Below are 23,008 nucleotides of genomic sequence, written 5' to 3'. Positions count from 1 at the left end.
TCTCTGGAAGGAGCAAAGTAAAGGAAGGAGAAAAAACAGAAAGAGAATTACGTATCAGAGTTTTCTTCTCCTTCCTAAGGTATATTGTCTAAACAGTAAAAACAAAAAATTAGTACACGAAGCTGCCACAGTTAAAATTAGTCATAATTAGAGAATTTAAGGTAGTTATTCAAGTTCTTCATAAATATTCCAGTTCTCCTGAATAGACGGTAGGATTGCCCTTCCCAGCTCCATCCAAAGTCAAGAATGACCATGTTACTTGGTCAATAAAATATGAACAGAACCGTTAGGAGTCAGTGTTCAATTTCTGTATCTTTTGCCCTGCTGCGATGATCATGATGGCATGTGCCCATCAGCCTGGGTCCCTGAGTGACTATGAAGAACAGTCACAGTCTGGCAGCCTGCTGCCAACTCGCATTGAACTATATAACATTAGCATGAACAACTTTTCCTGAGTTAAGTCACTGAGACTTTGGGGGTTGTTACTGCAGCATAACCTAGCTTGACTAAGACAGAAATTGGTAACTAGAAGTAAGGTACAGCTATAACAAAATCCTAATTAAGAAGGAGATTATGAACATGCAGCTCTCAGGGTAAGCAATTTAGAAGACTGGATGTTAGTATTGTGCTTTGATTACTGTTGGCATGGTTTAAAGCAAGTTATTTTAAGACAGGTGTGTGTAGGACAGAATTAGTAGTTTGCAGGCAGGAATGAAAGGGAATAGATTCCTTGAATACAGGGACTCACAGGGTTGAAGGAATAACTGTTTCAACCCTAAACTATAAAATGTAGTATTGACGAATGGTTTCAATGACGACAAACAGTGAAAACTTGACCTCACAGCAAGAATCAACTCTTTGGTTAAAACCTGAGTGCATTAAGATGTCTCAAAGTTGAGTTCAACTAAGGATGTAACACCTAGTAAGTCCTTGCACTTCAACAAAATGGCTTGTAGAAAAATGTCCAAAAGGCATGGCTCTTCCATCAATGCCTGATGAACTCAAGCCACTTGCAATCAAATAGACAGAAATAAGGATAAAACCACAAAGAATTATAGCAAATCTTAGGAGTATATCTATAGAAAAAATTGTAGTATGGCTATTGGTACATGAAACCAAAAGAAATCAAACAGAAGCAGAATAAATTAATCTTACAGTCAAAGAAATCACGAGTCAGAACTAAAACCATTCAACTGAGATAAAACCACCCTTGCGCCTCCAATCTTCTATAAGTAGCAAGCTTAGAAAGTTGCTCTGTTGCCAAGGAAAGATTATTCTCCAATGCCTACTCCAAATATTGCCAGGAAGGATGGGCCTTGGGAGTAACCAAGAGCCCCAGAAAATAAACGAGAGATCCTCCAGGGAAGAGTCTCATGAGTACGTTGGGTGCCCTTACAACGTCTGCCCATGAAGTTCTCAGAATTGCTACAGGCCAGTAACTGTTTTTTTATTCCCCATTTTCTCCCTTTCTGAATAGAAATTTCAGTCCCTGCTTCAGCACTGTAAACTGGGGAGGGAGGGGGGAAAAATAAAAAACCTCCATATTTTTGGTTTTAGGTCTCAAGATCACAAGAAGCTACATCTGGACCCAATATAACAAGTACTACACATAGCTCAGAAACTCTAGGCTTTGAGTTTGATTACACTGAATGGGACCTTTTAGGATGCCTCCTTTGACATAGAAACAAGTATTCTGCCTATGAGAGGGAAGGCAAGTTGAATGATACAGTTCTTAGTGCTGCTAAAATGTTTCTTTTTGCCTTCCAGGCACAAAGAAGTTAGACTCTTCAGTGGGACCTGCTCTGGCCAGCGAAATGGAAAAGGTGACATGTATCACCTCTGGTGGAAGTTGTAAGAGCCAGTGCACCAGTTACCAAATTTTATTTCCTGCCTTGGTAATCGTGGATGAATTTCCATCAGCCTGAGTACCTGAGCAAGCCCTTCTATAGACCTCTACTAGACATGTAGCATAAAGGAGAAGCAAACTTTTGTTATATTGAGATGTATGATCCATTATAATAAAAAAAACATAAAACCTTCTAAAAGATCATTACTGCCTATGTTAGAATATCTCTAGAATATCTCTAAATATATTAGTTCCAGAAAACGAGTTAATTTCTGTCTCAATTTCATCTTCAAAATGAGAATGATACTAAGCCTCACAGGGTTGTTCTGATTTAAATACATTTATATGTATAGCTCTTAACAGTGCCCCAGTACATAGTAGGCGCTATAACTCTTTGCTATTATTAAATACCTACCAAGTTTGCTGTAGATGCAGTTGTGCTATAAACACCTGAAGTTTCATAGTCTGGCTCTAGAGAATATAGCCAAAGTAAAAAATGAGCATTATTTTATAGCTTGAAATTCTATAAACAATGATGAATGCCAGATCACTTCTAGATCTTACTGACCTGCACGATAAAGATATTCTTCATGATATCCCCCTGGGGAAAAAAGACAAGACAGAAGAAATGTGTTTATATAGGCCTTTTTAGCTCAGCAGAGCCAAATGGCCAGCACTTGCTTTTTCCACCAGTTTTATGGTTATATGTTCAAAACTAAAATGCATACATCCTGGAAAGTGATATGAGCTTTCACACTAGTCAACAGATATTGAAGCCAGAGATTAGCTGTACGCTGTACAAAATTTCTCCTCCGAAAATCCACTTAGCTCTTAGAGGTCAGGCAGAGGTGAAAACTCAGTTGTGTCCAATTTTTCCAGTGAGGCTACAGTGTGGTGATTAAGCACATAGGCTCTGAAGTGAGGACTGCCTAGATTTGAATTCTGATTAACTACACTACTTTAGGTAACTTACTTAATCTCTGTGCCTCAATTCTTCACTGTAAAATGGAGTAACAGTACCTAGCTCATAGGCCTTTTGAGGATGGTTAATGGAAGTAAAAGTAACTTAGCATAGTGCTTTACATATACTAAATACTCAATGGTGACTATAAAGTATGAGTATAATCTACTGTTTCCTTAGGTGGACATTAAGGGAATATGTTATGCCTCATCTGTTTTTCAATCTGTTTCATGTAAGTAATACATGTACAATCAGTGTGTCCTCAAAGGATGGCTCAGTAGACTGAACTACTTTTAAGATTTCTGTACCATCGAAATGCAGAGAAAGTCAATATTCAACCAGATGGTTTTCCACCAAATATAATCTGGCAGTTCTAAACTAAATTTGATTATTAAACACACCACTTATCAAACACACATGCATGAAACTCCTCCAGATTTAAGGTGGGAGCAAAGATTTGGTTATTTCAAATATGCCACACCACCCATAGAGCTAAAAGACAAAAGGGTCATCTAAATAAGAGAGCAGACAGTAAATGTCCTTAAGCACACGCATGCACACATGTACAAAGTTTTCACAGATCATTCTTGTACTAGATTTTTTCACTCATTAAATTCCTAAAAATATCTATTTTTTTTCTATACTAGCAGAAAAAAAAAGTACCACAAGAAAATAAGAAACTTATTCATAAGTTAAGTCATTGGGAATGCCTGACACCTCCTTAAGCCATTCAATGCTCCACAATTGTTTCAATAGGCATTTACAGTATCTTTTAAAAGGAACAAGGTAAAAACAAACACATTCCATGGTAGGAGTCAATATAAAAACTGTTAAGGGTATGTGTGTATATATGATTCCAATTATATAAAATGTCCAGCAGAGGCAAATCCATAGAGACAGAAAACAGACTGACGGTTGCCAAGAGCTGGGGGTTGGGGCAAATCGGGAATGGCTCCTAATGGGCACAGGATTTCACTACTGTGGTGATAAAAATGTCCTAATATTAATTGTGCTGATGGTATGCAACTCTAAATAAAAAACCCACTGAATTGTATTCTTTAAATAGCTTCATTGTATGATATGTAAATTATATCTCAATAAAACAGTTATAAAAAATTATATCTCTGCCATTTACCAAGGATATGACTGTGGCCATGTCATTTACCCTCTGAATCTCAATTTCCTCATATGTAAAATAGGGACAGCACATTCCTCAGAAGAACACATGAAGGACTATATTATGAATATAATGACTTAGTAGAGTGGATATCACTCTAGTAGTGGATACTACTAAAGAGTAATGTTTATAGATCAAATAGACTTATTTGGGCAAAGAAGTTACTTCATAGCAGTCTTAAAAAATAACAGCCAGTTACACGAAAAGCCTAACATATACAAATGATGAGGACAACTACATAGTTGTGTATTTGTATAGTTGTATATTGTAGTTGTATAGCTGTATAGTTGTATATTGTATAGTATAGTAATAGTGCCTTACTAATAACGAACAGATGTTTTCCATACTGGTATCTGACACCAAGTCAAAAACTCACTAAAGACCTATGCAGAGAGCTGAAAACAAGTTATAACAATGTAGCAGCCTACTGAAATAGAAGTCTATTCTTCTGAGAAATACCAGGACATATTCAAAAACCCAGCAAGCATTAAGAACTTATATAAATCTTTCAAAACTAAGCTAGTGGAACAGAGAGAGACCCCAAAACCAAATTGGTCTACTTCACCGTCCTGATGTGCCAATGCCACAAGAATCTTTTAAAAAATATTTAACTGTAATTGACTCACCATTTTCACTCTGGCCATTGCCCTCCTCTAAATTCAAAGTCTGTTTGCCTGAGCTATGTCCCCGCCTTCCAACACAGTATCCTGAAGTAGCAGGAACCATTGTAGAGGGACCTCCATGATTCTGTATCAAAGAGACACATATACTGCAATTCTCACTATATAGTCAGGAAAAAAAAGCTACAGGGACGTTTTAAAAGGCAGTTTAAAAACTAGCCTAACAATGTGAACTTCTGTTGTAAGAGAATTCTGTAATTGTTTTCCATGCAGTTTAGAATACAAAAAATATGAAGTCACAATCAAGAAAACAGAAAATATTAACACATACTCTATAGGCAAGATTAAGTCTACCTCTATTCCCTTTTCTAGGAACAGCTGGGAGAAAAAGTCTCTTTTCTCATTTTCAATTTTCAGAAAAGGCTTTGTTTGGTTATTTGTACAAAATCTAAAATTTATCCACATTGCCTTTACTTCAAAAAAATAAATGAAAAAAGTAAACAGCTTTTTGAGTAAAGCACTGATCCACTCACAGGTAAAGCTGGATAAGCAGTCTCATCCCCTTCTTCAACTTCATAAAAAGTAATAGTTTCTTCTAAGCCCCTGGGCATCTGTCCATTCCCTGGGGCAAATCCATACTGGGACTCCTTGTTCATACAACTCATCTGGCGGTGACTACGTCTAAATGAACTTAAGTGGTTCAAAGAATAAAAAAGTAAAAATGATGAAATATAACTTGTTCCTAACTTCTAAATAACAGTTCAAATATCTCAAAGTTGACACTTTTTAAAACACTAATGTTCAGCAATGAACTCAGACTTACCCATTTTCTCTGACTTTCAACACAATACTCACCGAGATCTATAAGAGAAGTTATCATAGCTCTGGCAGCACCTTTTACCTGGGCCTGGGTAAAAATCAACTTTAGGGCCCGGCATGTTGTGCCTGTTTATAAACCGAGATGAATTCCTAAGAATAAAGAGAAAGAAAAATAAAACTCTCTATTCACCAATATCTAAGTAGTCAGTCTCTGTAGTTAAATAGAACTAATCTGTCTTTCTAAAAACATTCAACTAGAAAGAGCTCTGCTCTCTGCAATATTGGCATTAGGCCTATCTATTATTAATGAAATACAGTCTGTATGTCACACAGACCCTCATCTTGATGGCATTCTATCTTCTTGGATCTCTTCAACTGCTTCATATTTCCCTAGACCATGAAAATACAAATCTGTCAATGTCTTACCTGGGCATCCCATATCCCCGACCTTGTCTCGGAGATGGATGTTGAGGATGAAAATGTTCATTAGACATAACATTGCCAGCTGTCTGTGAGTAGTGCATTGGAGGATCATGCCCATAATGCATACTGTGTTGTAGCCTGGGTGGGAGGAGGGGTTCTCCCTTGCCATAAGCCATAGTCATGTAAACTTCTTTTCCTCGAATTTTCTTGAACATCTTCTTCTGTTGCTTTATGTCCATCTCTGATATAACTTTCAGGCAAACAAAGAAGTAGCAAATAAGCTCATAATCAAAGCAAAAGGCCCAGTGTACTGTCACCACCACACTGCCTTAAACTTTCCAATGCTTCCCCTAGGAACAAACCAAATAAACATAGGGAGGGAATTTTTGTGTTTTTGAAGGATATACTAAATCTTTTATTTGGAAGGACAAAACCAGCAGGTAATTTCTGTATCAACAGGTATATCTCGGCACTATCCCTAGTATGGGCAGGTTAGTATAGGTCATCAAAACACTGAGTCATCCATGGCCAGGCACGGTGGCTCACGCCTGTAATCCCAGCACTTTGGAAAGCTGAGGTGGGTGGATCACCTGAGGTCAGGAGTTCAAGGACAGCCTAGTCAACATGGTGAAACCCCGTCTCTACTGAAAATGCAAAAATTAGCCAGGCGTGGTAGTGTGTGCCTGTAATCGCAGCTACTCAGAAGTCTGAGGCAGGAGAATTGCTTGAGCCCGGAAGGTGGAGATTGCAATGAGCCAAGATTGCGCAACTGCACTCCAGCCTGGGCGACAGAGTGAGATTGTCTCAAGAAAAACAAAACAAACAAACAAAAAGCCCCCAAAACACTGAGTCATCCAATCACATACATTACCATTCTCTAATAAATTATGCCTGTTAATATCCCCGGCTGCTTCTATGAGGTGTTTTCCTAGTTCTCTAAGAAATATTTTTCCCCCTCAGGTTAAGATCCATGTCAGCTTAAGTTTTTAAAATTAATTTTTATAGGTGTAGAACAGTATGTATTTATGGGGTACATGCAGTATTTTGATACAAGCATACAATGTATAATGATTAAATCAAGGTAACTGGAATATCTATCACCTCAAACATTTACCATTTCTTTATGTTGGGAACATTCCAAATCCAGTCCTCTAGTTGTTTTGAAATATGCAATTTGTTAACTATAGTCACCCTATAATGCTACCAAATACTACATCTTGATCCTACTACCTAGTTTTGTACCCATTAACTAATCCCTCTTTATCCCTCACCCCCACTACCCTTCTGAGCCTCTGGTAACCATCATTCTACTCCTCATCTCCACAATATCATTTTTTTCTTTTTAGCCCTCAAATATGAGTGCTCAAGTTTATACAAAGTCCCTTAAGAACCATGGTTCTCAACCAGGGACAATTTTGCCTCTCCCTCCTCTAGGAAATATTTGGCAATGTCTGAAAACATTTTTGTTTCTAGTGGATAGAAGCCAGGGATGCTATGAAGCACCCTACAATGCACAGGACAGCCTCCCGACAATGAAGTAGTATCCATTCCATTATCAGTAGTGCTAAAGTTGAGAAACCCTACCCTACAACAAGACATATGACATATCTTTAAAAAATAGTACAATGTAGGTAAGTAAAAGCAGGTACATGAAGGGGAAAATAAAATAACAACCTTTAGCATACAAACCTATTTCTGGGACATATCCCCCAGGCATTTTCTGATAACCTCTTCCTTTCCGACTGGGCATAGCATTCCAGGCAGGAACAGGCATCACTTGGGTAACTGGTTTTAAGTTAGCCAGTGGAACAACATGCCTTAACAGTTAAAGGTATCACCATGAAGATACTGCAACACAGACTTAACTCTCATTCAATACACGTAGCCCACCCCTTATATTTCAAGTGTATTCTATTAAAACCTGGTTGACACCAGTTTCCTTGTTTGTTATTAATTTAGAAAACCTAAGAGTAGTTTGTGCAATTTCACTGCTGTTTCTAGTACCGATCACATTTCAGAAGAAAGACTGGTAGACCATATTAATTCACAAATATTTGCTGCACCTCCTTGGAGGATTAAATCTCCCCACCCCCTTAACATGAGGCTTGGGAATGTAAACCACTCTGCTTAATAAAGTATGAGACATTTTAAGATTCAGACAAGTGGTTTGTTCTCATTTTATTCCCCATAATCATGGATGCACGTGTTAAAACAGGATCTCTGTTGAACCAGATCCCATTTGCTGACCCACTACGGACATGCTAAATGAAGGAGAAAGGACCTTACTGTTTTAAGCTGCTGAAATGTTTTGGTTGTTAGGGCAGCATAGCCTCATTTAATGGTTCTCAAAGTGGACCAGCAGCATTACCATCACCTGGAAACTTGTTCAAAATTAAAATTCTTGGGCCCCACCTCAGACTTACTGAATCAGAAACTTTAATGACTGGGCTCACTAATCTTGTGTTTTCACAAGCCCTCCAGGTAATTCTGGTGCATGGTAAAGTTTGAGAAAGACTAGATTAGTTTATCTTCATACTGGCAGAGGCTCAGTAATCCAACTTTGCAATTACTGTGAACAGTTTTGTATTAGAATTCCGTTGTACTTAATATTTCTAATAACTAGGTGAGTGTCTAAGATTTGAAAACTTTTATACATATCTAATACCTATATTGAGATTTCATACTTCAGCACATGCTTTTATAATTCAAGGTAAGTCATCCTAGGCCAACACTAGATACAATTCTGGTTCTCTTACTAGCATCCTGGTAATTCTCAATTTAATATTACAAAATGGAACCAAGAACCAAAGATTTCAGTAATTCAACAAATTATCATATTCCTACTTTTCTGCCAATTCTTCAATGAAGACTGTTACTGAATTGTTCTCATTTCCAACTTCCTGGATATGAGCATTATAATATCTTCCATCTGATTCCAAGCAAACCTGAAAAGAGAATACATCTAGTCTCAAAACTAGTGACAGACACGGCTACCGCCAAACAAAATACCACTTTTCCCCAAATGGAGTTCAGTGTCTACTTTTTAAAGTAATTCACATCAACACTGCCAGTCTGGATCAAAGGAGGCAGCACATACTGAAAGAACCTTACATCTAATCACTAAATTTGTAATTAAAATTTAACACAGACATTAAATAAACATTTTTTTTTTTTGGCTGGGTGTGGTGGCTCATGCCTGTAATCCCAACATTGAGAGGCCAAGGTGGGAGGATTGCTTGAGGCCAGGAATGAGACCAGCCTGGGCAACACAGTAAGACCCTCTTTCTATAAAAGAAAATAAAAATAGGTCAGGTACGGTGGCTCATGCCTGTAATCCCAGCCCTTTGGGAGGCCAAGATGGGTGGATCACGAGGTCAGGAGAACAAGACCATCCTGGCTAACATGGTGGAACCCCATCTCTACTAAAAATACAAAAAATTTGTCAGGCATGATGGCAGGCGCCTGTAGTCCCAGCTACTTGGGAGGCTGAGGCGTGAATCCGGGAGGCGGAGCTTGCAGTGAGCCAAGATCATGCCACTGCATTCCAGAGCCTGGGAGACAGAGCAAGACTCCGTCTCAAAAAAAAAAAAAAAAAAAAAAGAAAAGAAAAATTTAAAAACTTACCCAGGCATGGTGGTATGTGCCTGTAGTCCCAGCCACTAGAGAGGCTGAGGAAGGAGGATCACTTGAGCCCAGGAGTTCGAGGCTGCAGTGAGCCATGATCATACCACTACACTCCAGCCTAGGCAACAGAGCTAGACCCGATCTCTTTAAAAATAAAAATAAAAAAAGTTTCTAGTACTTTGTAAATAAGTCTTGCTCAACTCATATTATGACTACAAGCACATTCTTAAACAAACTACTGATTCTTGAAGAAGGAACTAACCTGACACTTGTCTCCCAAATAGTACTGTCTCCCAGCATACTCCATGTAATCAGATTTTTGAAGTTCTATTAAAAGAAAATGAAGATTCAAGCTCAACTAAACTGGTTCCTTTCCTATATCATTTAATTTCCTCATTTACTTTTACCATGTTACCGTAGTGCCGTTGACAATGCTACCACTATAAGTGAAAATAGGGGTAAAGTGCCAAAGGGCCATCCTATCATTCTGGATGACTTATTTCTGCAGTTAATTTAAAGAGATCTGCCAGAATAATTTTGTGCTTTAAAAAAACAAATACGTGGAAATTGGGAGTTTCTAATCAGAGATAGTCAAACACTAATGAGGTACAATTTGAAAGCAACACTATTCAGCTTCTTCAAATCAACCTATATATTTTTTAACAACTTACTGTGTTTCCCAAGGTCTTAACCTCATTCTAGATTGTTAACTGCAGCTAAGTTTACCAGGGTTCAAGCAGTTGAATGTGAAATACTAAAGGCTTATCTTGAAGGCAAAACTTTAAGGCCTAGGTTGATCACTTTAGTTATAAGGAGAGAAACAATGACCTGTTTTCAAAGGTTGGTAAACTTTTTCTGTAAAGAGCCAGATAATAAGTATTTTCAGTTTCTTGGGCCATACATTCTGAGAGTCTTGAGTAGACTCTCAGAACTACTCAAACTCTGCTGTAAAATGTTATGAATGCTGAAATTTGAATTATATAATTTTCATGTGTCACAACATATTATTCTTTTAACTTTTTCTGCCATTTAAGAATTAAAGACCATTCTTAGCTCATAGACCACATAAAAACTGCTGGTGTGTCAGATTTGACCCACAGGCCTAACCTACTCATTTATCAAGGAAGGTGGTCTTAACACCTGGAATTTAAGATGAGCTTGTTTTCAGTCACTAAGTTTCTTAAAGCTATCTAAAAATTATCTCCACACAGTCTTTGCAAAGTTGAAGTCCCAGGCAAACATCAGACTCTAAAAAATCCCTCCCACATCTGAAGCTATGTTCCCTCCTGTGGATTTAAATCATATATAAAGATAAAAAGCATCAGGCTGTTTTTTATAACAGTATTTCTGATAAGAGGTGTTCACCATAATTTGCAAAATTATACTCCTGAAGTTGTCAGGATTCAAAAGTATTCTGTTGATATTTCATTACCTTTTCTGCTGTCCAACCAAACATCAAACTCTACATTACGATAGATTTCCGGATCCAGGGCTTTGAGCACCTTATAGGGGAAGGGCATCTTTGATGGATGTTCTGGAGACTAAAACAAAAATAATCATGCTAGAAACTCACAATCCTTAGTCTTCCTTCTATGAAGAAGGAAAAATTAAGTTGCTTCCTTCTTTAAAAAAGTTGTTCTTTATTAAAACAAGAAATAAATCGCACAATAAACTTTGCCATATATTTTAAAAATCAGGAGACTAAAGTAGCAAAATGCAAGTAATCTAAAAGGTTTTAGATGGCAGAAGGGAAATAATGTCTAAATGAGGCAATGACTCAGGACACATCCCATATAAACCAATGCAACACAAACCAGGATTAAAAATTCAGAGCTATTCAGGAAGTGTTATGATATAGACATGGAGGTGCAAGTATTTCTGTACTCTACAATACCTGGAAATATCTGAAGCTTACTTCATTTTGGTCAAATCCTGTTAAAATTTCCAAAGGAACTACCATTTTTCTTCTGCTTTCCTAGAATTTCACTATATTCAATACTATTCCAAAATTACAAGCACCTCAGGTACACACAGAGATTACTATAATAGTATTTGACTTATTTAGCTAGCCTCAAACTGAAGGCCTATTTGATTTTAGTCCTATATGGATGGTGAAATGTCTCCTGTTTCTCTAACTTTAAACCATGATTATCACCTAGTTTGAAGAAAATAAAGATAGGCATTGTATTCCTTAATGGAAAAAACCTTAGTGTCACAAGACTGATTACAAACTAAATATTGGGTTTGTAATATTTAACTTAAAAGCATATTGCTCCGGGAATTTCTGAAGTGTTGTTTGTTCTGAAAAATCTAAAATTCTGTAAAAATAAGAATTCAAAGAACATTAAGCATGCATTTTAAGTTTAAAGATAGGTAAGACTTTCACAAAGGAAAATGACCAACTCCTCCCTCAACCCATATAACTAGAATATACTATCTGACTTTAACTAGTTTGTCATGAGTATGAAAATTCTTTGCCTTAGAAAATATCAAACCTTTGTTTCTTCTGTTCCTTTATTGTAGCTCTCTGGTATATTTTCAGCATTGTAGCAGGCACCCCACTCTTCCATCCTATTTCAAAATATTTAGAGCAAAGAGCTTTTTATAAATGCAGAATTTACTTATCTTAAGCCTAACGACTACATCACCACCTAGTGGTAAATTAGCTCAGTTCTAAAACTAAGGCAAATGCTTTTTCATTCCAACATTTGCATTTACGCTTCCTTTTTATAAGTATGTGCTACAATATACTTAGCAGATTACCTCCTGTATTTTACAACTCCTGTGAGAACACACTCTTAGGGTGATCCCTATGATCCCTGCCTCATTCATTTTACTGGTCTCTCTCTCTCTCCTCTGCCGCCTATAAGGAAGCAAGCAGCCATGTTCACCACCACAATGTAGCAGAGGTGAGGTAATTACTTCCGGCCAACTGACAGCAAAAACTTGAAGCTCTCAGTCCTATAGTTCAAAGGAACTGAATGCTGCCAAGAACCATGAGTGGGGAAGTGGATCTTTCTCCAGTCAAAGCTCCAGCTAAGAACTCAGTCCTGACCAACAACCTCATTATAGTCTTATGAGACACTCAGCAGAAGATCCAGCTAAGCCATGCCCAGATTCCTAATCCACATAAATTGTGAGAAAAGTATGCTGTTTTAAGCTGCCAACTTTATAGTAACAGTGTTACACAGCAAAACATAACTAATACACCTTGCCTTCCGACTACTGTAGTTTCCGTAAGCCTAAAGTCCTTAAGACAAGTGATCAGTGACAAATGAAGCAACCTTTACCCTAATACATGGTTGCCACTCCCGGCAGTCCCAAATGAGCTTGGTGCTACTTTAGAATAAGTATTTTCTCAAAGTATGATCCACAGCCTACCTACATCAGAATGCTTAGGCACACTTGTTTAAAAAACAGATTCGTGGTCCCATCCTGACCTCAAATTTTGTGACAGTAGGCGCAGGAACCTACCTTTCTAACAAGCACTGTAATTCTTATACAACTAAAGTTTGAGAACCATGTAATTAGATAGTTCTGAACTTTCTTCTAGCAATACAAAACGAAACTGAACAAAACCCCCAAAGTCTGGGCATCTCACAATACATCTCTTTGGTAAAACTCTCCCCCCATTAAAAATATATATCCTAACATATGTGTATGTGTGAATATGTAACCTAACTCATAAGCTTGCCAGGCCCCTTCCACTTTCAAATGACTATGCACATAAGTATGAAACATAATTATTATAATATCCCCTTTCCCTTTATTACCTATTCTGATTTGAACTCTTGTAATCAGTATGGGCATCCTCGCTTCCAGTCACAGCATTATTTCTGTTCTTCTTAGAACCACTTCGAAACAATTTAATCGCAGTTTTCAACTCTTCTTCATCCACAACAAACACATCTTTATAGAGAATTTCATACAATACAGCTGAAGAAAAAATGGCCGAAATTCCAATTGTCAAAATAAGATTTATATTAACTACGTGAAAATAGTCATAAACCTGCGTGTGAATAGGTACCAACAAGGTTTTAAAGGCGCTATTCATGGTAGGTCCCTGAGTGAAAACAAGTCATCTGAAATCACACCCAAAATTTATAAAGCCTTCACATACCCTGACAAACAGCTGCACTTGACTGAAATTGTTTTGAGTACACAGAATCGTAGTGACCACTATTTGAATAGCAGAGTAGAATCTAAAGAAAAACACACAGAACAATTAAGTGAATGTTACACATCTTAAAACCATGAAATTAAGATGATAATTAACTTGAAATTGAGTCAGTAGTCAGTAACTGATAACTATTTGAATTTCTTTTTTTTAAAAGTGATTTTTAAAATCTAAATATAAGGAAACGCAACCTGTACCTCATAAAGATTTTCTTGGCAGTGACTTTTAAATGCCAAGATTAAAATTACTACTAAGGTTACACTGTGAGCCTTAATCACATTAATATGCCAAACAAGTCCTGATTTACAAATTTGCTAAAAAAAAAAAAAAAAAAAAAGGAACACTTAGAAATTGAGTTATTGAACATAACAGAAAGCCTAACAGATGCCAAAAGACCCAGCTAACTTCTAAGAATGACTGGAAAAATTAGGTCAAATACCCAAATACTCCAAACTCAAGACTAAGGGAGGAAAGGGATTTTATTCAATTATTTAAAAAGTTATCAATTTTGAAAATCTTGTTGATTCTGGGGAGCCGAGCGCGTGGCACGAGCGTCACGCCAAACAGCCCACTCGCCTTCTCCTCGGTGTCGGCCGCCGCCACCTCCCAGAACCTCCTCGTGCCCTCGTGTGCCAGGCCCACGGTGGCCGAGATCCACAGTTCACAGCATGTCCGCCTTGGCCCCTGCTGCGGAGGGAGAGGGAACCCCCACCCAGCCCGCATCCGAGAAAGAACCCGAAATGCCCGGTCCCAGAGAGGAGAGCGAGGAGGAAGAGGACGAGGACAACCAGGAGGAGGAGGAAAAAGAAAAGAGTCTCATCGTGGAAGGCAAGAGGGAAAGAAGAAAGTAGAGAGGTTGACAATGCAAGTCTCTTCCTTACAGAGAGAGCCATTTACAATTGCACAAGGAAAGGGGCAGAAACTTTGTGAAATTGAGAGGATACATTTTTTTCTATGTAAGAAGAAAACCGATGAAGTTAGAAATCTACACAAACTGCTTTACAACAGGCCAGGCACTGTGTCCTCATTAAAGAAGAATGTGGGTCAGTTCAGTGGCTTTCCGTTTGAAAAAGGAAGTGTCCAATATAAAAACAAGGAAGAAATGTTGAAAAAATTTAGAAATGCCATGCTAAAGAACATCTGTGAGGTTCTTGATTTGGAGAGATCAGGTGTAAATAGTGAACTAGTGAAGAGGATCTTGAATTTCTTAATGCATCCAAAGCCTTCTGGCAAACCATAGCCAAAATCTAAAAAAAACTTCTAGCAAAGGCAGTAAAAAGGAACGGAACAGTTCTGGAATGGCAAGGAAGGCTAAGCGAACCAAATGTCCTGAAATTCTGTCAGATGAATCTAATAGTGATGAAGATGAAAAGAAAAACAAGGAAGAGTCTTCAGATGATGAAGATAAAGAAAGTGAAGAGGAGCCACCAAAAAAGATAGCCAAGAGAAAAACCTAAACAGAAAGCTACTTCTAAAAGTAAAAAATCTGTGAAAAGTGCCAATGTTAAGAAAGCAGATAGCAGCACCACCAAGAAGAATCAAAACAGTTCCAAAAAAGAAAGCGAGTCTGAGGATAGTTCAGATGATGAACCTTTAATTAAAAAGTTGAAGAAACCCCCTACAGATGAAGAATTAAAGGAAACAATAAAGAAATTACCGGCCAGTGCTAACTTGGAAGAAGTCACAATGAAACAGATTTGCAAAAAGGTCTATGAAAATTATCCTATTTATGATTTAACTGAAAGAAAATATTTCATAAAAACAACTGTAAAAGAGCTAATTTCTTGAGATAGAGGACAGAGAAGATGACTCGTTCCCATAGATTTGAAGATCTGACTTATACCATTATACCAGCAGAGAATGTATTTCCTTTTCTAAATCCTTGTTAAGCAACGTTAGAACTTACTGCTGACCTTTTTATCTTGAGTGTTATGTGAATTTGAGTTTGCTATTTTAAATTGCATTTCTATGCCATTTTTAGTTTAAAATCTTACATGGCATTAACTGTTCCTTGCTTTTATAGTTGTATTTTGTACATTTTGGGTTTCTTTATATAAGGTCATAGATTCTTGAACTGTTGTGGTTTTTAGTGCACTTAATATTAGCTTGCTTAAGGCACACTTTTAATCAAGTAGAACAAAAACTATTATGACTGGGATTTATACACACAGAGATTGCAGTATTTAGTATATGAAATATTTTGAATACACATCTCTGTCAGTGTGAAAATTCAGTGGCAGTGTGTCCATCATATTAAAAATATACAAGCTACAGTTGTCCAGATGACTGAATTGGAACTTTTCTCCTGCATGTGTATATATGTCAGATTGTCAGCATGACAAAAGTGACAGATGTTATTTTTGTATTTTTAAAAAACAATTTGTTGTATACAAAGTTTTTAAATTTATTTTGTGCAGACCACTTTTTAAACTCACATAGGTAGGTATCTTTACAGGTGTAGACTATGGAATGTCAGTGTTCAGCCAGACAGTATGATGGAGCAGTGAAAGTCAATTCAGTGATGGAACATGAAGGAACAGACAGTTATCCTGCTTTGTCTCGAAAGTGTCATCAATTTGTAATTTTAGTATTAACTCTGTAAAAGTGTCTGTAAGTACGTTTTATATTAAGGACAGACCAAAAATCAACATATCAAAGCTTCAAAAACTTTGGGAAAGGGTGGGATTAAGTACAAGCACATTTGGCTTATAGTAAATGAACCGATTTTTATTAACTGCTTTTGTCCATATAAAATGCTGATATTTACCGGAAACCTAGCCACCTTCATGATTACGATTAAAGTACCAGATTATAATGCCAGAATATAATGTGCAAGCAATCGTGGATATCTCTGACAAAGTGTATCTCAAAAATAATATACTTTTACATTAAAGAAATTTGATGTTTCTCTGGAGTTGGGGCTCTGGCTTTTAAAGTTCGGCTAATCAGTGTTGATTCTAGATGATCAACATAATGGACCACTCCTGAATGAGACTAATTTTGTCTTTCAAATTTACTGTCTTAAATCAGTTTATTAAATCTGAATTTTAAAACATGCTGCTTATGACAGAATGACACATTTGATGTACCAATTAAGGGTTGAAAAATATCTTTGCATCATGGAACAGAAATATATATGTTGAATGTTAACAGGTATTTTCACAGGTTTGACTTGTTTGATAGTTACTCAGACACTAGGGAAAGGTAAATAGAAGTGAACAAAATAAACAACTAAATAAGACCTAATAATTCGTCTTCGATTTTAAATATTTAATTCATTCTTATAAACCTTGTCAATAAAATTAATCTAAATTTTAAAAAAAGTTATCCATTTAACTGAATAGCAATATATCAATACACTATATAGCACCAATACTGCTAGAGAGACTTCCTCAATGAATTAAGGCACATCTCAGGCTACAAAAATGACAGTTTAACGTCTGAGCTGATTCCTTGAATCCCTAGAGGTTTTTTTTTTCCCCAAAACAATTCAAAGGCCATGCTTGTTAAGCAAAATTTTGTCAGTCAAAATGTTGCATGTGATGAAATTTGTTTACATAACTGTTCCAAAACCTTTCTGAATTTTTGTTAAAAAAAATCTGTCTTTGCCAGGTGGGGTGGTGTGTGCCTCTAGTCTCAGCTACTACGGCAGGAGGGTCACTTGAGCCCAGGGGTTTGAAGCTGTAGTGTGCTATGATCTCACCTGTGAATAGCCACTGCACTCCAGCCTAGGCAACATAGTGAGATCCCCATCTCTTAAAAAAAAATCTGTCTTATATAAGGGATATAATCCCTAGTGATTAAGGTTCTTCCATTTTGAAGGTATCAGCAACCTGAGTTACTCAAAATGATTCTGCAATCTGTAGAAAGATGTTGCCACCAAGCCTCCTTGGAAGAAAAAAAAATTATCCTAAGCATTCTTTTTTTCTATCTTCCTACTCTTCCCTGGGCTAACTTCTCCCAATAATCCAGTTATTTGATCCCAGGTCTATTATTCTTCACTCATCTTTTTGGAAATCACAATTCTATTTCAGTAATAATCCATTTCAAAGTACTGAAGTCAAATGTCAAGCTAAAGTAACTCACAGTAAAGTTTAAGTTATAAGTTTCTCCTACCACAAGGGGTATCTGCATTTAAGAGTTTATTAACCCATAAGAACAGTGAGCAGATTGTGAGCAGAGAAACCCTTTGTACTTTGGGCTTCAAGAACTGGGAACTCTAAAAAGTATTAATAACTAGAGGTAGCTGTCAAGGAATAAAGGAATTCAGTTAACCAGACTGATGAACAAGCAGTTCTTATAGAAAGAAGACAGACAACTATATAATTTCTCTATTAAAGTAGCAAGAATTTCCATTTTGACTGGAAGAGGCAAAACAAGGCATGATGGCTTTTATGTTTCTCATGGTATCCCAACATGAAATAATAATTCATACATACTTGTGGGTGATTTGTTTGGGAGTGGGCAGATGGGATGTAATTAATGGCAGTAAACTAGTGAAAAAATGGGGTAGACCTATATTACTAAGAAGGATATTTAAAAAGAACAAGTAACAATGTTAAATATGAGCCCATCTACATTTAAAAGACAAATACAAAGAAAATGATACAGAAAGATACTCACCAATACTTAATAGTTTGTTACTTTGAAGTACATGAGAACCAATACTTGTTACTTCGAAGTGCATAAGATTGAAGAGGATGAGTGGGGACTTTCTTACTCTACGTTTCCAGACTTAATTTTATTTTGTTTTTAATATAAGTACGTACTTCTATTTAGATAGAGCAAATGAGCTGAGTGAAGATGGCTCGATTTCAGCTGAATACACTTAAGAAACTGAAGATAACTATGTAGAATGCAGAATTAAGTCAACACAGAAGGTGAAAGATACCGAAGTGAATATTAAGACATTTATTTCTATGAAAGTTTGTTCTAAAATATTTTTAGAAGGTTCGTTAATAATGGTCACGCCTATAATAAAGTCATTTTTATTTATTTATTTTTGAGATGGAGTCTTGCTCTGTCGCCCAGGCTGGAGTGCAGTGGTGAAATCTCGGCTCACACAACCTCCGCCTCCTGGGCTCAAGCGATTCTTCTACCTCAGCCTCCCGAGTAGCTGGAATTACAGGCATGTACCACCACACCCAGCTAATTTGGGTATTTTTAGTAGATACGGGGTTTCACCATATTGGCCGGGCTGGTCTCAAACTCCTGACCTCAAGTGATCCACCTGCCTCGACCTCCCAAAGTGCTGGGATTACAGGCATGAGCCACCACACCCGGCCTCATTTTTAAAAACTCGGTCCTGATGCCAATCTTAGGAGGGTGAACTGAGATAAAGCAACAAAGTTTTAGGGAAAGTAAAGCATCACAGAATAAAAGCACCTGGCTTTTCAATATAAACACACACCCCCACTCTATAAATTCCCAAATCAGACATATATATGCACTACCCTGTACATGCAAATACCCAAGTGCTGGTAAGCATTAGCTCTGTATACATGTATGGATATTTGTAGGTTGTACACACTCAAAAGGTCTGACATTTTTGTATTCTCATGGTTCCCAATGGGTAATGTTCCCCCTAAATTAGCTAAATAATCTCTCTGTAAGATACACAAGACATTTAAAATGGAACTGTGTAACTGCAGGAACTAAGTGGTGGGTACATGAATGTTTACTACATGAGTCTTCAAACCTCTCTGTATGAAAAATTTCAGAATACAATGTTGGGGAAAAACTGAACTGGAAGTTTAAAGATCCCTGGTAAAGATCCAAATTTCATCTCAAGCAATGCTATGTACAACTGCTTAGATACAAAAGCTAACACTCCTCTTCCTCAAACAATTCAGATTATGTCACACCTTTGCCTAAAAACTTTCCATTAGTGTTTCGGGTCAGGTGTGCTGGTGTCTGAAATTTACTTTAAAATACATCAAAAAAGAAAGATGGACAGATGAATGGATCGAGGAATAGATATGTTATAAGAATACTAAGATGTTAACAGCAGATTCTAGGTGGTGAGTAAGTATATGGATGCTCACTGTAAAATTCTGTTAACTTTTCTGTATGTTTGAACATCATAATAAAATGTTGGGAAAAAGTTTCAAATGACTATTCTGTACAATGAAAAGACAAATTATTTGGCATGGCTTGCTCTACCTCTTACTATGTAACTGTAGCCTATCTTTCCAGCATCACCCTCCTCACATCCAACTACTTAAGTGCCAAAGGGTCTCTTGCTTCTATGCCTCTGTATATAGTGTTTCCTCTGAATACACTGCTCTTCATATTTGACGGACTCTTTTATATTCCACTTAAATGTCACTACCACCATGAAGCTTTCTAAACTCCCTCAAGCAGAAAGAAGGGGTTTTTCCTTTGTGCTTTTAGCACAGTTTTTATTATTATAAAACTTACCACTTTGCTGTAATTAACCCTTTGCAGTTCTGTCTTCATTGCCCCTTAAGCTCTTGGAGGGCAAGGATTTCACTGTATTCATTTTGGTGTCCCCAAAGCTCAGAAAAGAGATAATTAATGTACCTCATTCGTACTTATCTTCTAAGTTATCTCCTACTCAGTCTTCTCTATTCCTAATGCTACTTCTCCTTAGTTGAGATATTCCCCCTCAATTACCATAACAGCATCCTAACAGTTCTCCTGGTCTCTAGTCTTGTCTTGCCATCATTAAAATTTTGTCTAAATTGTGTTCCATGTTGTGAAATAAGACATATAAAACTCAAACACTATGTAGTCTATATTTCACTAATAAAATAATCAGGATAAAGGTTTTTCTTTTATAAACTTTTTGGAGGAGAAACTGTATGCTGAAAAACAATTTATCTGCTGAGTATTCTCAACTAACAATCAAGTACTTTACCAGGCAGTAGTAGACACTGTCACTTCCCTCAAGAAACTTTCAGATAATGAAAGAAATACATATGAAGACAAACACAATATAATAAATACTACAATTACTTGGGAGCTGCTAGGGGAGAACAAAGTGAGAAAATGACTCCAGGGGCATTGGGAAAGTTTCAAACACAAAGACACAAAGTATGAAAGGCAGAATACCTGGAAGCATGGCATAATAAGGATGGAAGAAAATAAAGCTGCTTTGGGACCTTTCAGGATGCTGAATGCCTAGCTTCAAAGTTTGAACCTTATCCTTTTTAGTCACTGAGAAGCCATTTAGGGTTTGGGGTGGCTTTTTTCCTATCACAGAGAAATGACAATCAGATCTGTTTAGAGGGCTAACAACACTGAGATTAACTGACTAGAGAGGAAAATGCTAGTAACAGAGAAACCCGTCATTCAGACTATGCTTTTCGTTAATTAGGTTAAAAAAATGATTTAATATCCAGGCAAGCCAGAAGCATCATTCAACTTCTTTTATATAAGTCAACATTCACTCATCTTCTTACCTTGTCTTCATAGCCATTATCTGTGACATAAGTTGGAGGTTTTCCAGGAAAGCGATAAAGAATGAAATCCCGACTACATGGGGAAAACAAAGGTTAAGTGGGAAGACATAATTTGGCATATGTAAGAGATGGTTATAGGAACAACTATTTCTGCTTTTAAAATGCCTACCTTATTCATATAAAGCAATATAAATATCCGGTTTAATGTTTGGCTTTAAAATAATCCAAAAGGGCTAAATGACGTTAATTCAAAGTAGATGGCTAATTGCCCCTAAAGTCCTATGGATTTTTTTTTTTAATGTATCTTAATTTGGGAGGAGAAGGGGTAAAGACAATGAATTATTAATTGTATGTATGGCTGTGAGTTGGGGGGTGGTGCTCTCCTTTATTTTTTGGCAAAAGGCTAGAAAATAGGCATTTCAGCTTTTGCAGACTATATGGTTTATTCAACTTTGCTTTGGTAGCATGAAAGCAGCACAGACAATGCATAAGTGAATGAGCATGACTGTGTTCCAACAAAGCTTTATAGACACTGAAATCTGAATTTTATATAATTTTTCCATCCCATGAAACATTCTTCTTTTGACTTTTCAACCATTTAAAATATTTTAACACTCTCTCTTAGCTTTCTTCATTCTAGATATCAACACATCAAATCTCAAATTTCCCCAATCCTGAAGAGACCGTTAATTGAGATCTTATACACACATGCATGCAAACACCCACTCTCAAAGAAAAGAGGATATAACTTACTTATAAATTAGAGAAAGAGCTCTTATTTCCAGCTGGCCAGCACTTTCCTAAACATAAATAGTGTATAGAGTTTTAAAAAAACATTCTGTAGCTAGGAGGTAGTTTTTTCAAGTTCAACAAATTTTTAGCTGCTTAGCACTATTTTAGATGAAGAATTTGTAGAACACACTATAACCTGTTTTAAGGCTTGGAATACTGTGATAGCTACTTATTAACATAAACTTATCCTGAATAAAGGATCTAAAGCCCTACTTAGCCATTAAGTAATAAGGACAGTTAATAGGAGAGATTTTAAAAACACAATAAAGATGGAACTAGTATAATAAAAAGGCAGTAGGGATTTAGTAAATGTGTTTTTTAAGTCCAGAACCATGGAATTAACTTTATCATATAAAAATTATTTCTAAATAAAGTATGAATTTATGAATTTTACTCCCACATAAAAGGAAGAAAACTACAAATCAGGGGAATTGTTTAATAACAAAATAATGACCTCTTTGTAAAATTCATTACCACCCTCCTCCTCCATTAAAGTGAAAAGGCTTAAGCTTCTCCTGTTTCCAAGTAGTATATACTCTTTTGCTAGTCTATGGTTGATGGGATTCTTAACACACAATTATCAATATTCGACACAAACCAATAGGTCAATTTTCAGCCTCTAAACTTATGCACGAACTATTGGATTCAACACAGTTGACTACTAAATAAAATAGTTGGGGTCTGGCTAAAATAATACAGCTGAATGAATAAATTTACATTACTATTCCAAATAACTCTGAAAAGATTAAACCCCCATATTTGATCTTACCTTGGGATCTCCCAACCGTTCCAGGTATTTCTCAAAAGATCCCTCCACATACTTCAAAAATAAAACAAACTCGACTTAACCAAATACACAGCATTACTGAAATGTGATTATATTCTACAATATTATCCTGCAATGGGTTTTTTGCTCAGCTCAACAATTATGGTAGTAAGTTTCTACTTTGCACAGCACCTCAAGAAGATTTGCACATACACAAAAGTCATGAGTGGAGAAAAACTGGAGTATAAAAATATCTTAGGAATTGGTCCTGGCATATCCACATACCAGTGCATTTCATCAAATGGTATGCTTTTGAGTTTCATTTGAAACGCCGATTTAAGTAATGACAATTTTCATAAATCAAGCAAGACCAGTATTT

The 23,008-nt window shown here is 36.7% G+C and overlaps 1 protein-coding gene and 1 pseudogene across 7 annotated transcripts in view; one reads left to right on the top strand and one right to left on the bottom strand.

The window, feature by feature from the left end:
- The window catches only part of ALG13 (ALG13 UDP-N-acetylglucosaminyltransferase subunit), an 81,729-nt gene that overhangs the window by 29,069 nt on the left and 29,652 nt on the right, over positions 1–23,008 (bottom strand). For all 6 annotated transcript variants that reach the window (XM_050776748.1, XM_050776751.1, XM_050776752.1 and 3 more), the window contains 16 exons: positions 22,633–22,683; positions 21,825–21,871; positions 21,072–21,144; positions 13,591–13,672; positions 13,244–13,406; positions 11,966–12,041; positions 10,903–11,011; positions 9,733–9,797; positions 8,691–8,791; positions 7,536–7,663; positions 5,850–6,096; positions 5,460–5,573; positions 5,138–5,294; positions 4,611–4,731; positions 2,415–2,447; positions 2,262–2,317 (listed from right to left, as the gene is read on the bottom strand). In XM_050776748.1, the coding sequence (XP_050632705.1) occupies positions 2,262–2,317; positions 2,415–2,447; positions 4,611–4,731; positions 5,138–5,294; positions 5,460–5,573; positions 5,850–6,096; positions 7,536–7,663; positions 8,691–8,791; positions 9,733–9,797; positions 10,903–11,011; positions 11,966–12,041; positions 13,244–13,406; positions 13,591–13,672; positions 21,072–21,144; positions 21,825–21,871; positions 22,633–22,683 (1,623 nt within the window). The remainder of the gene's footprint in view (positions 1–2,261; positions 2,318–2,414; positions 2,448–4,610; positions 4,732–5,137; positions 5,295–5,459; positions 5,574–5,849; positions 6,097–7,535; positions 7,664–8,690; positions 8,792–9,732; positions 9,798–10,902; positions 11,012–11,965; positions 12,042–13,243; positions 13,407–13,590; positions 13,673–21,071; positions 21,145–21,824; positions 21,872–22,632; positions 22,684–23,008) is intronic.
- On the top strand, positions 14,316–16,960 carry LOC126946462 (protein DEK-like; annotated as a pseudogene). Its single transcript, XR_007722672.1, has one exon. The product of XR_007722672.1 is annotated as a protein DEK-like (transcript).

The sequence above is a fragment of the Macaca thibetana genome, chromosome X (genome assembly GCF_024542745.1).
Source record: "Macaca thibetana thibetana isolate TM-01 chromosome X, ASM2454274v1, whole genome shotgun sequence".
Classification (NCBI taxonomy): Eukaryota; Metazoa; Chordata; class Mammalia; order Primates; family Cercopithecidae; genus Macaca; species Macaca thibetana.
The sequence above is the reverse complement of the archived record's forward strand: the minus strand, read 5'-3'. Positions and strand labels throughout refer to the sequence as shown.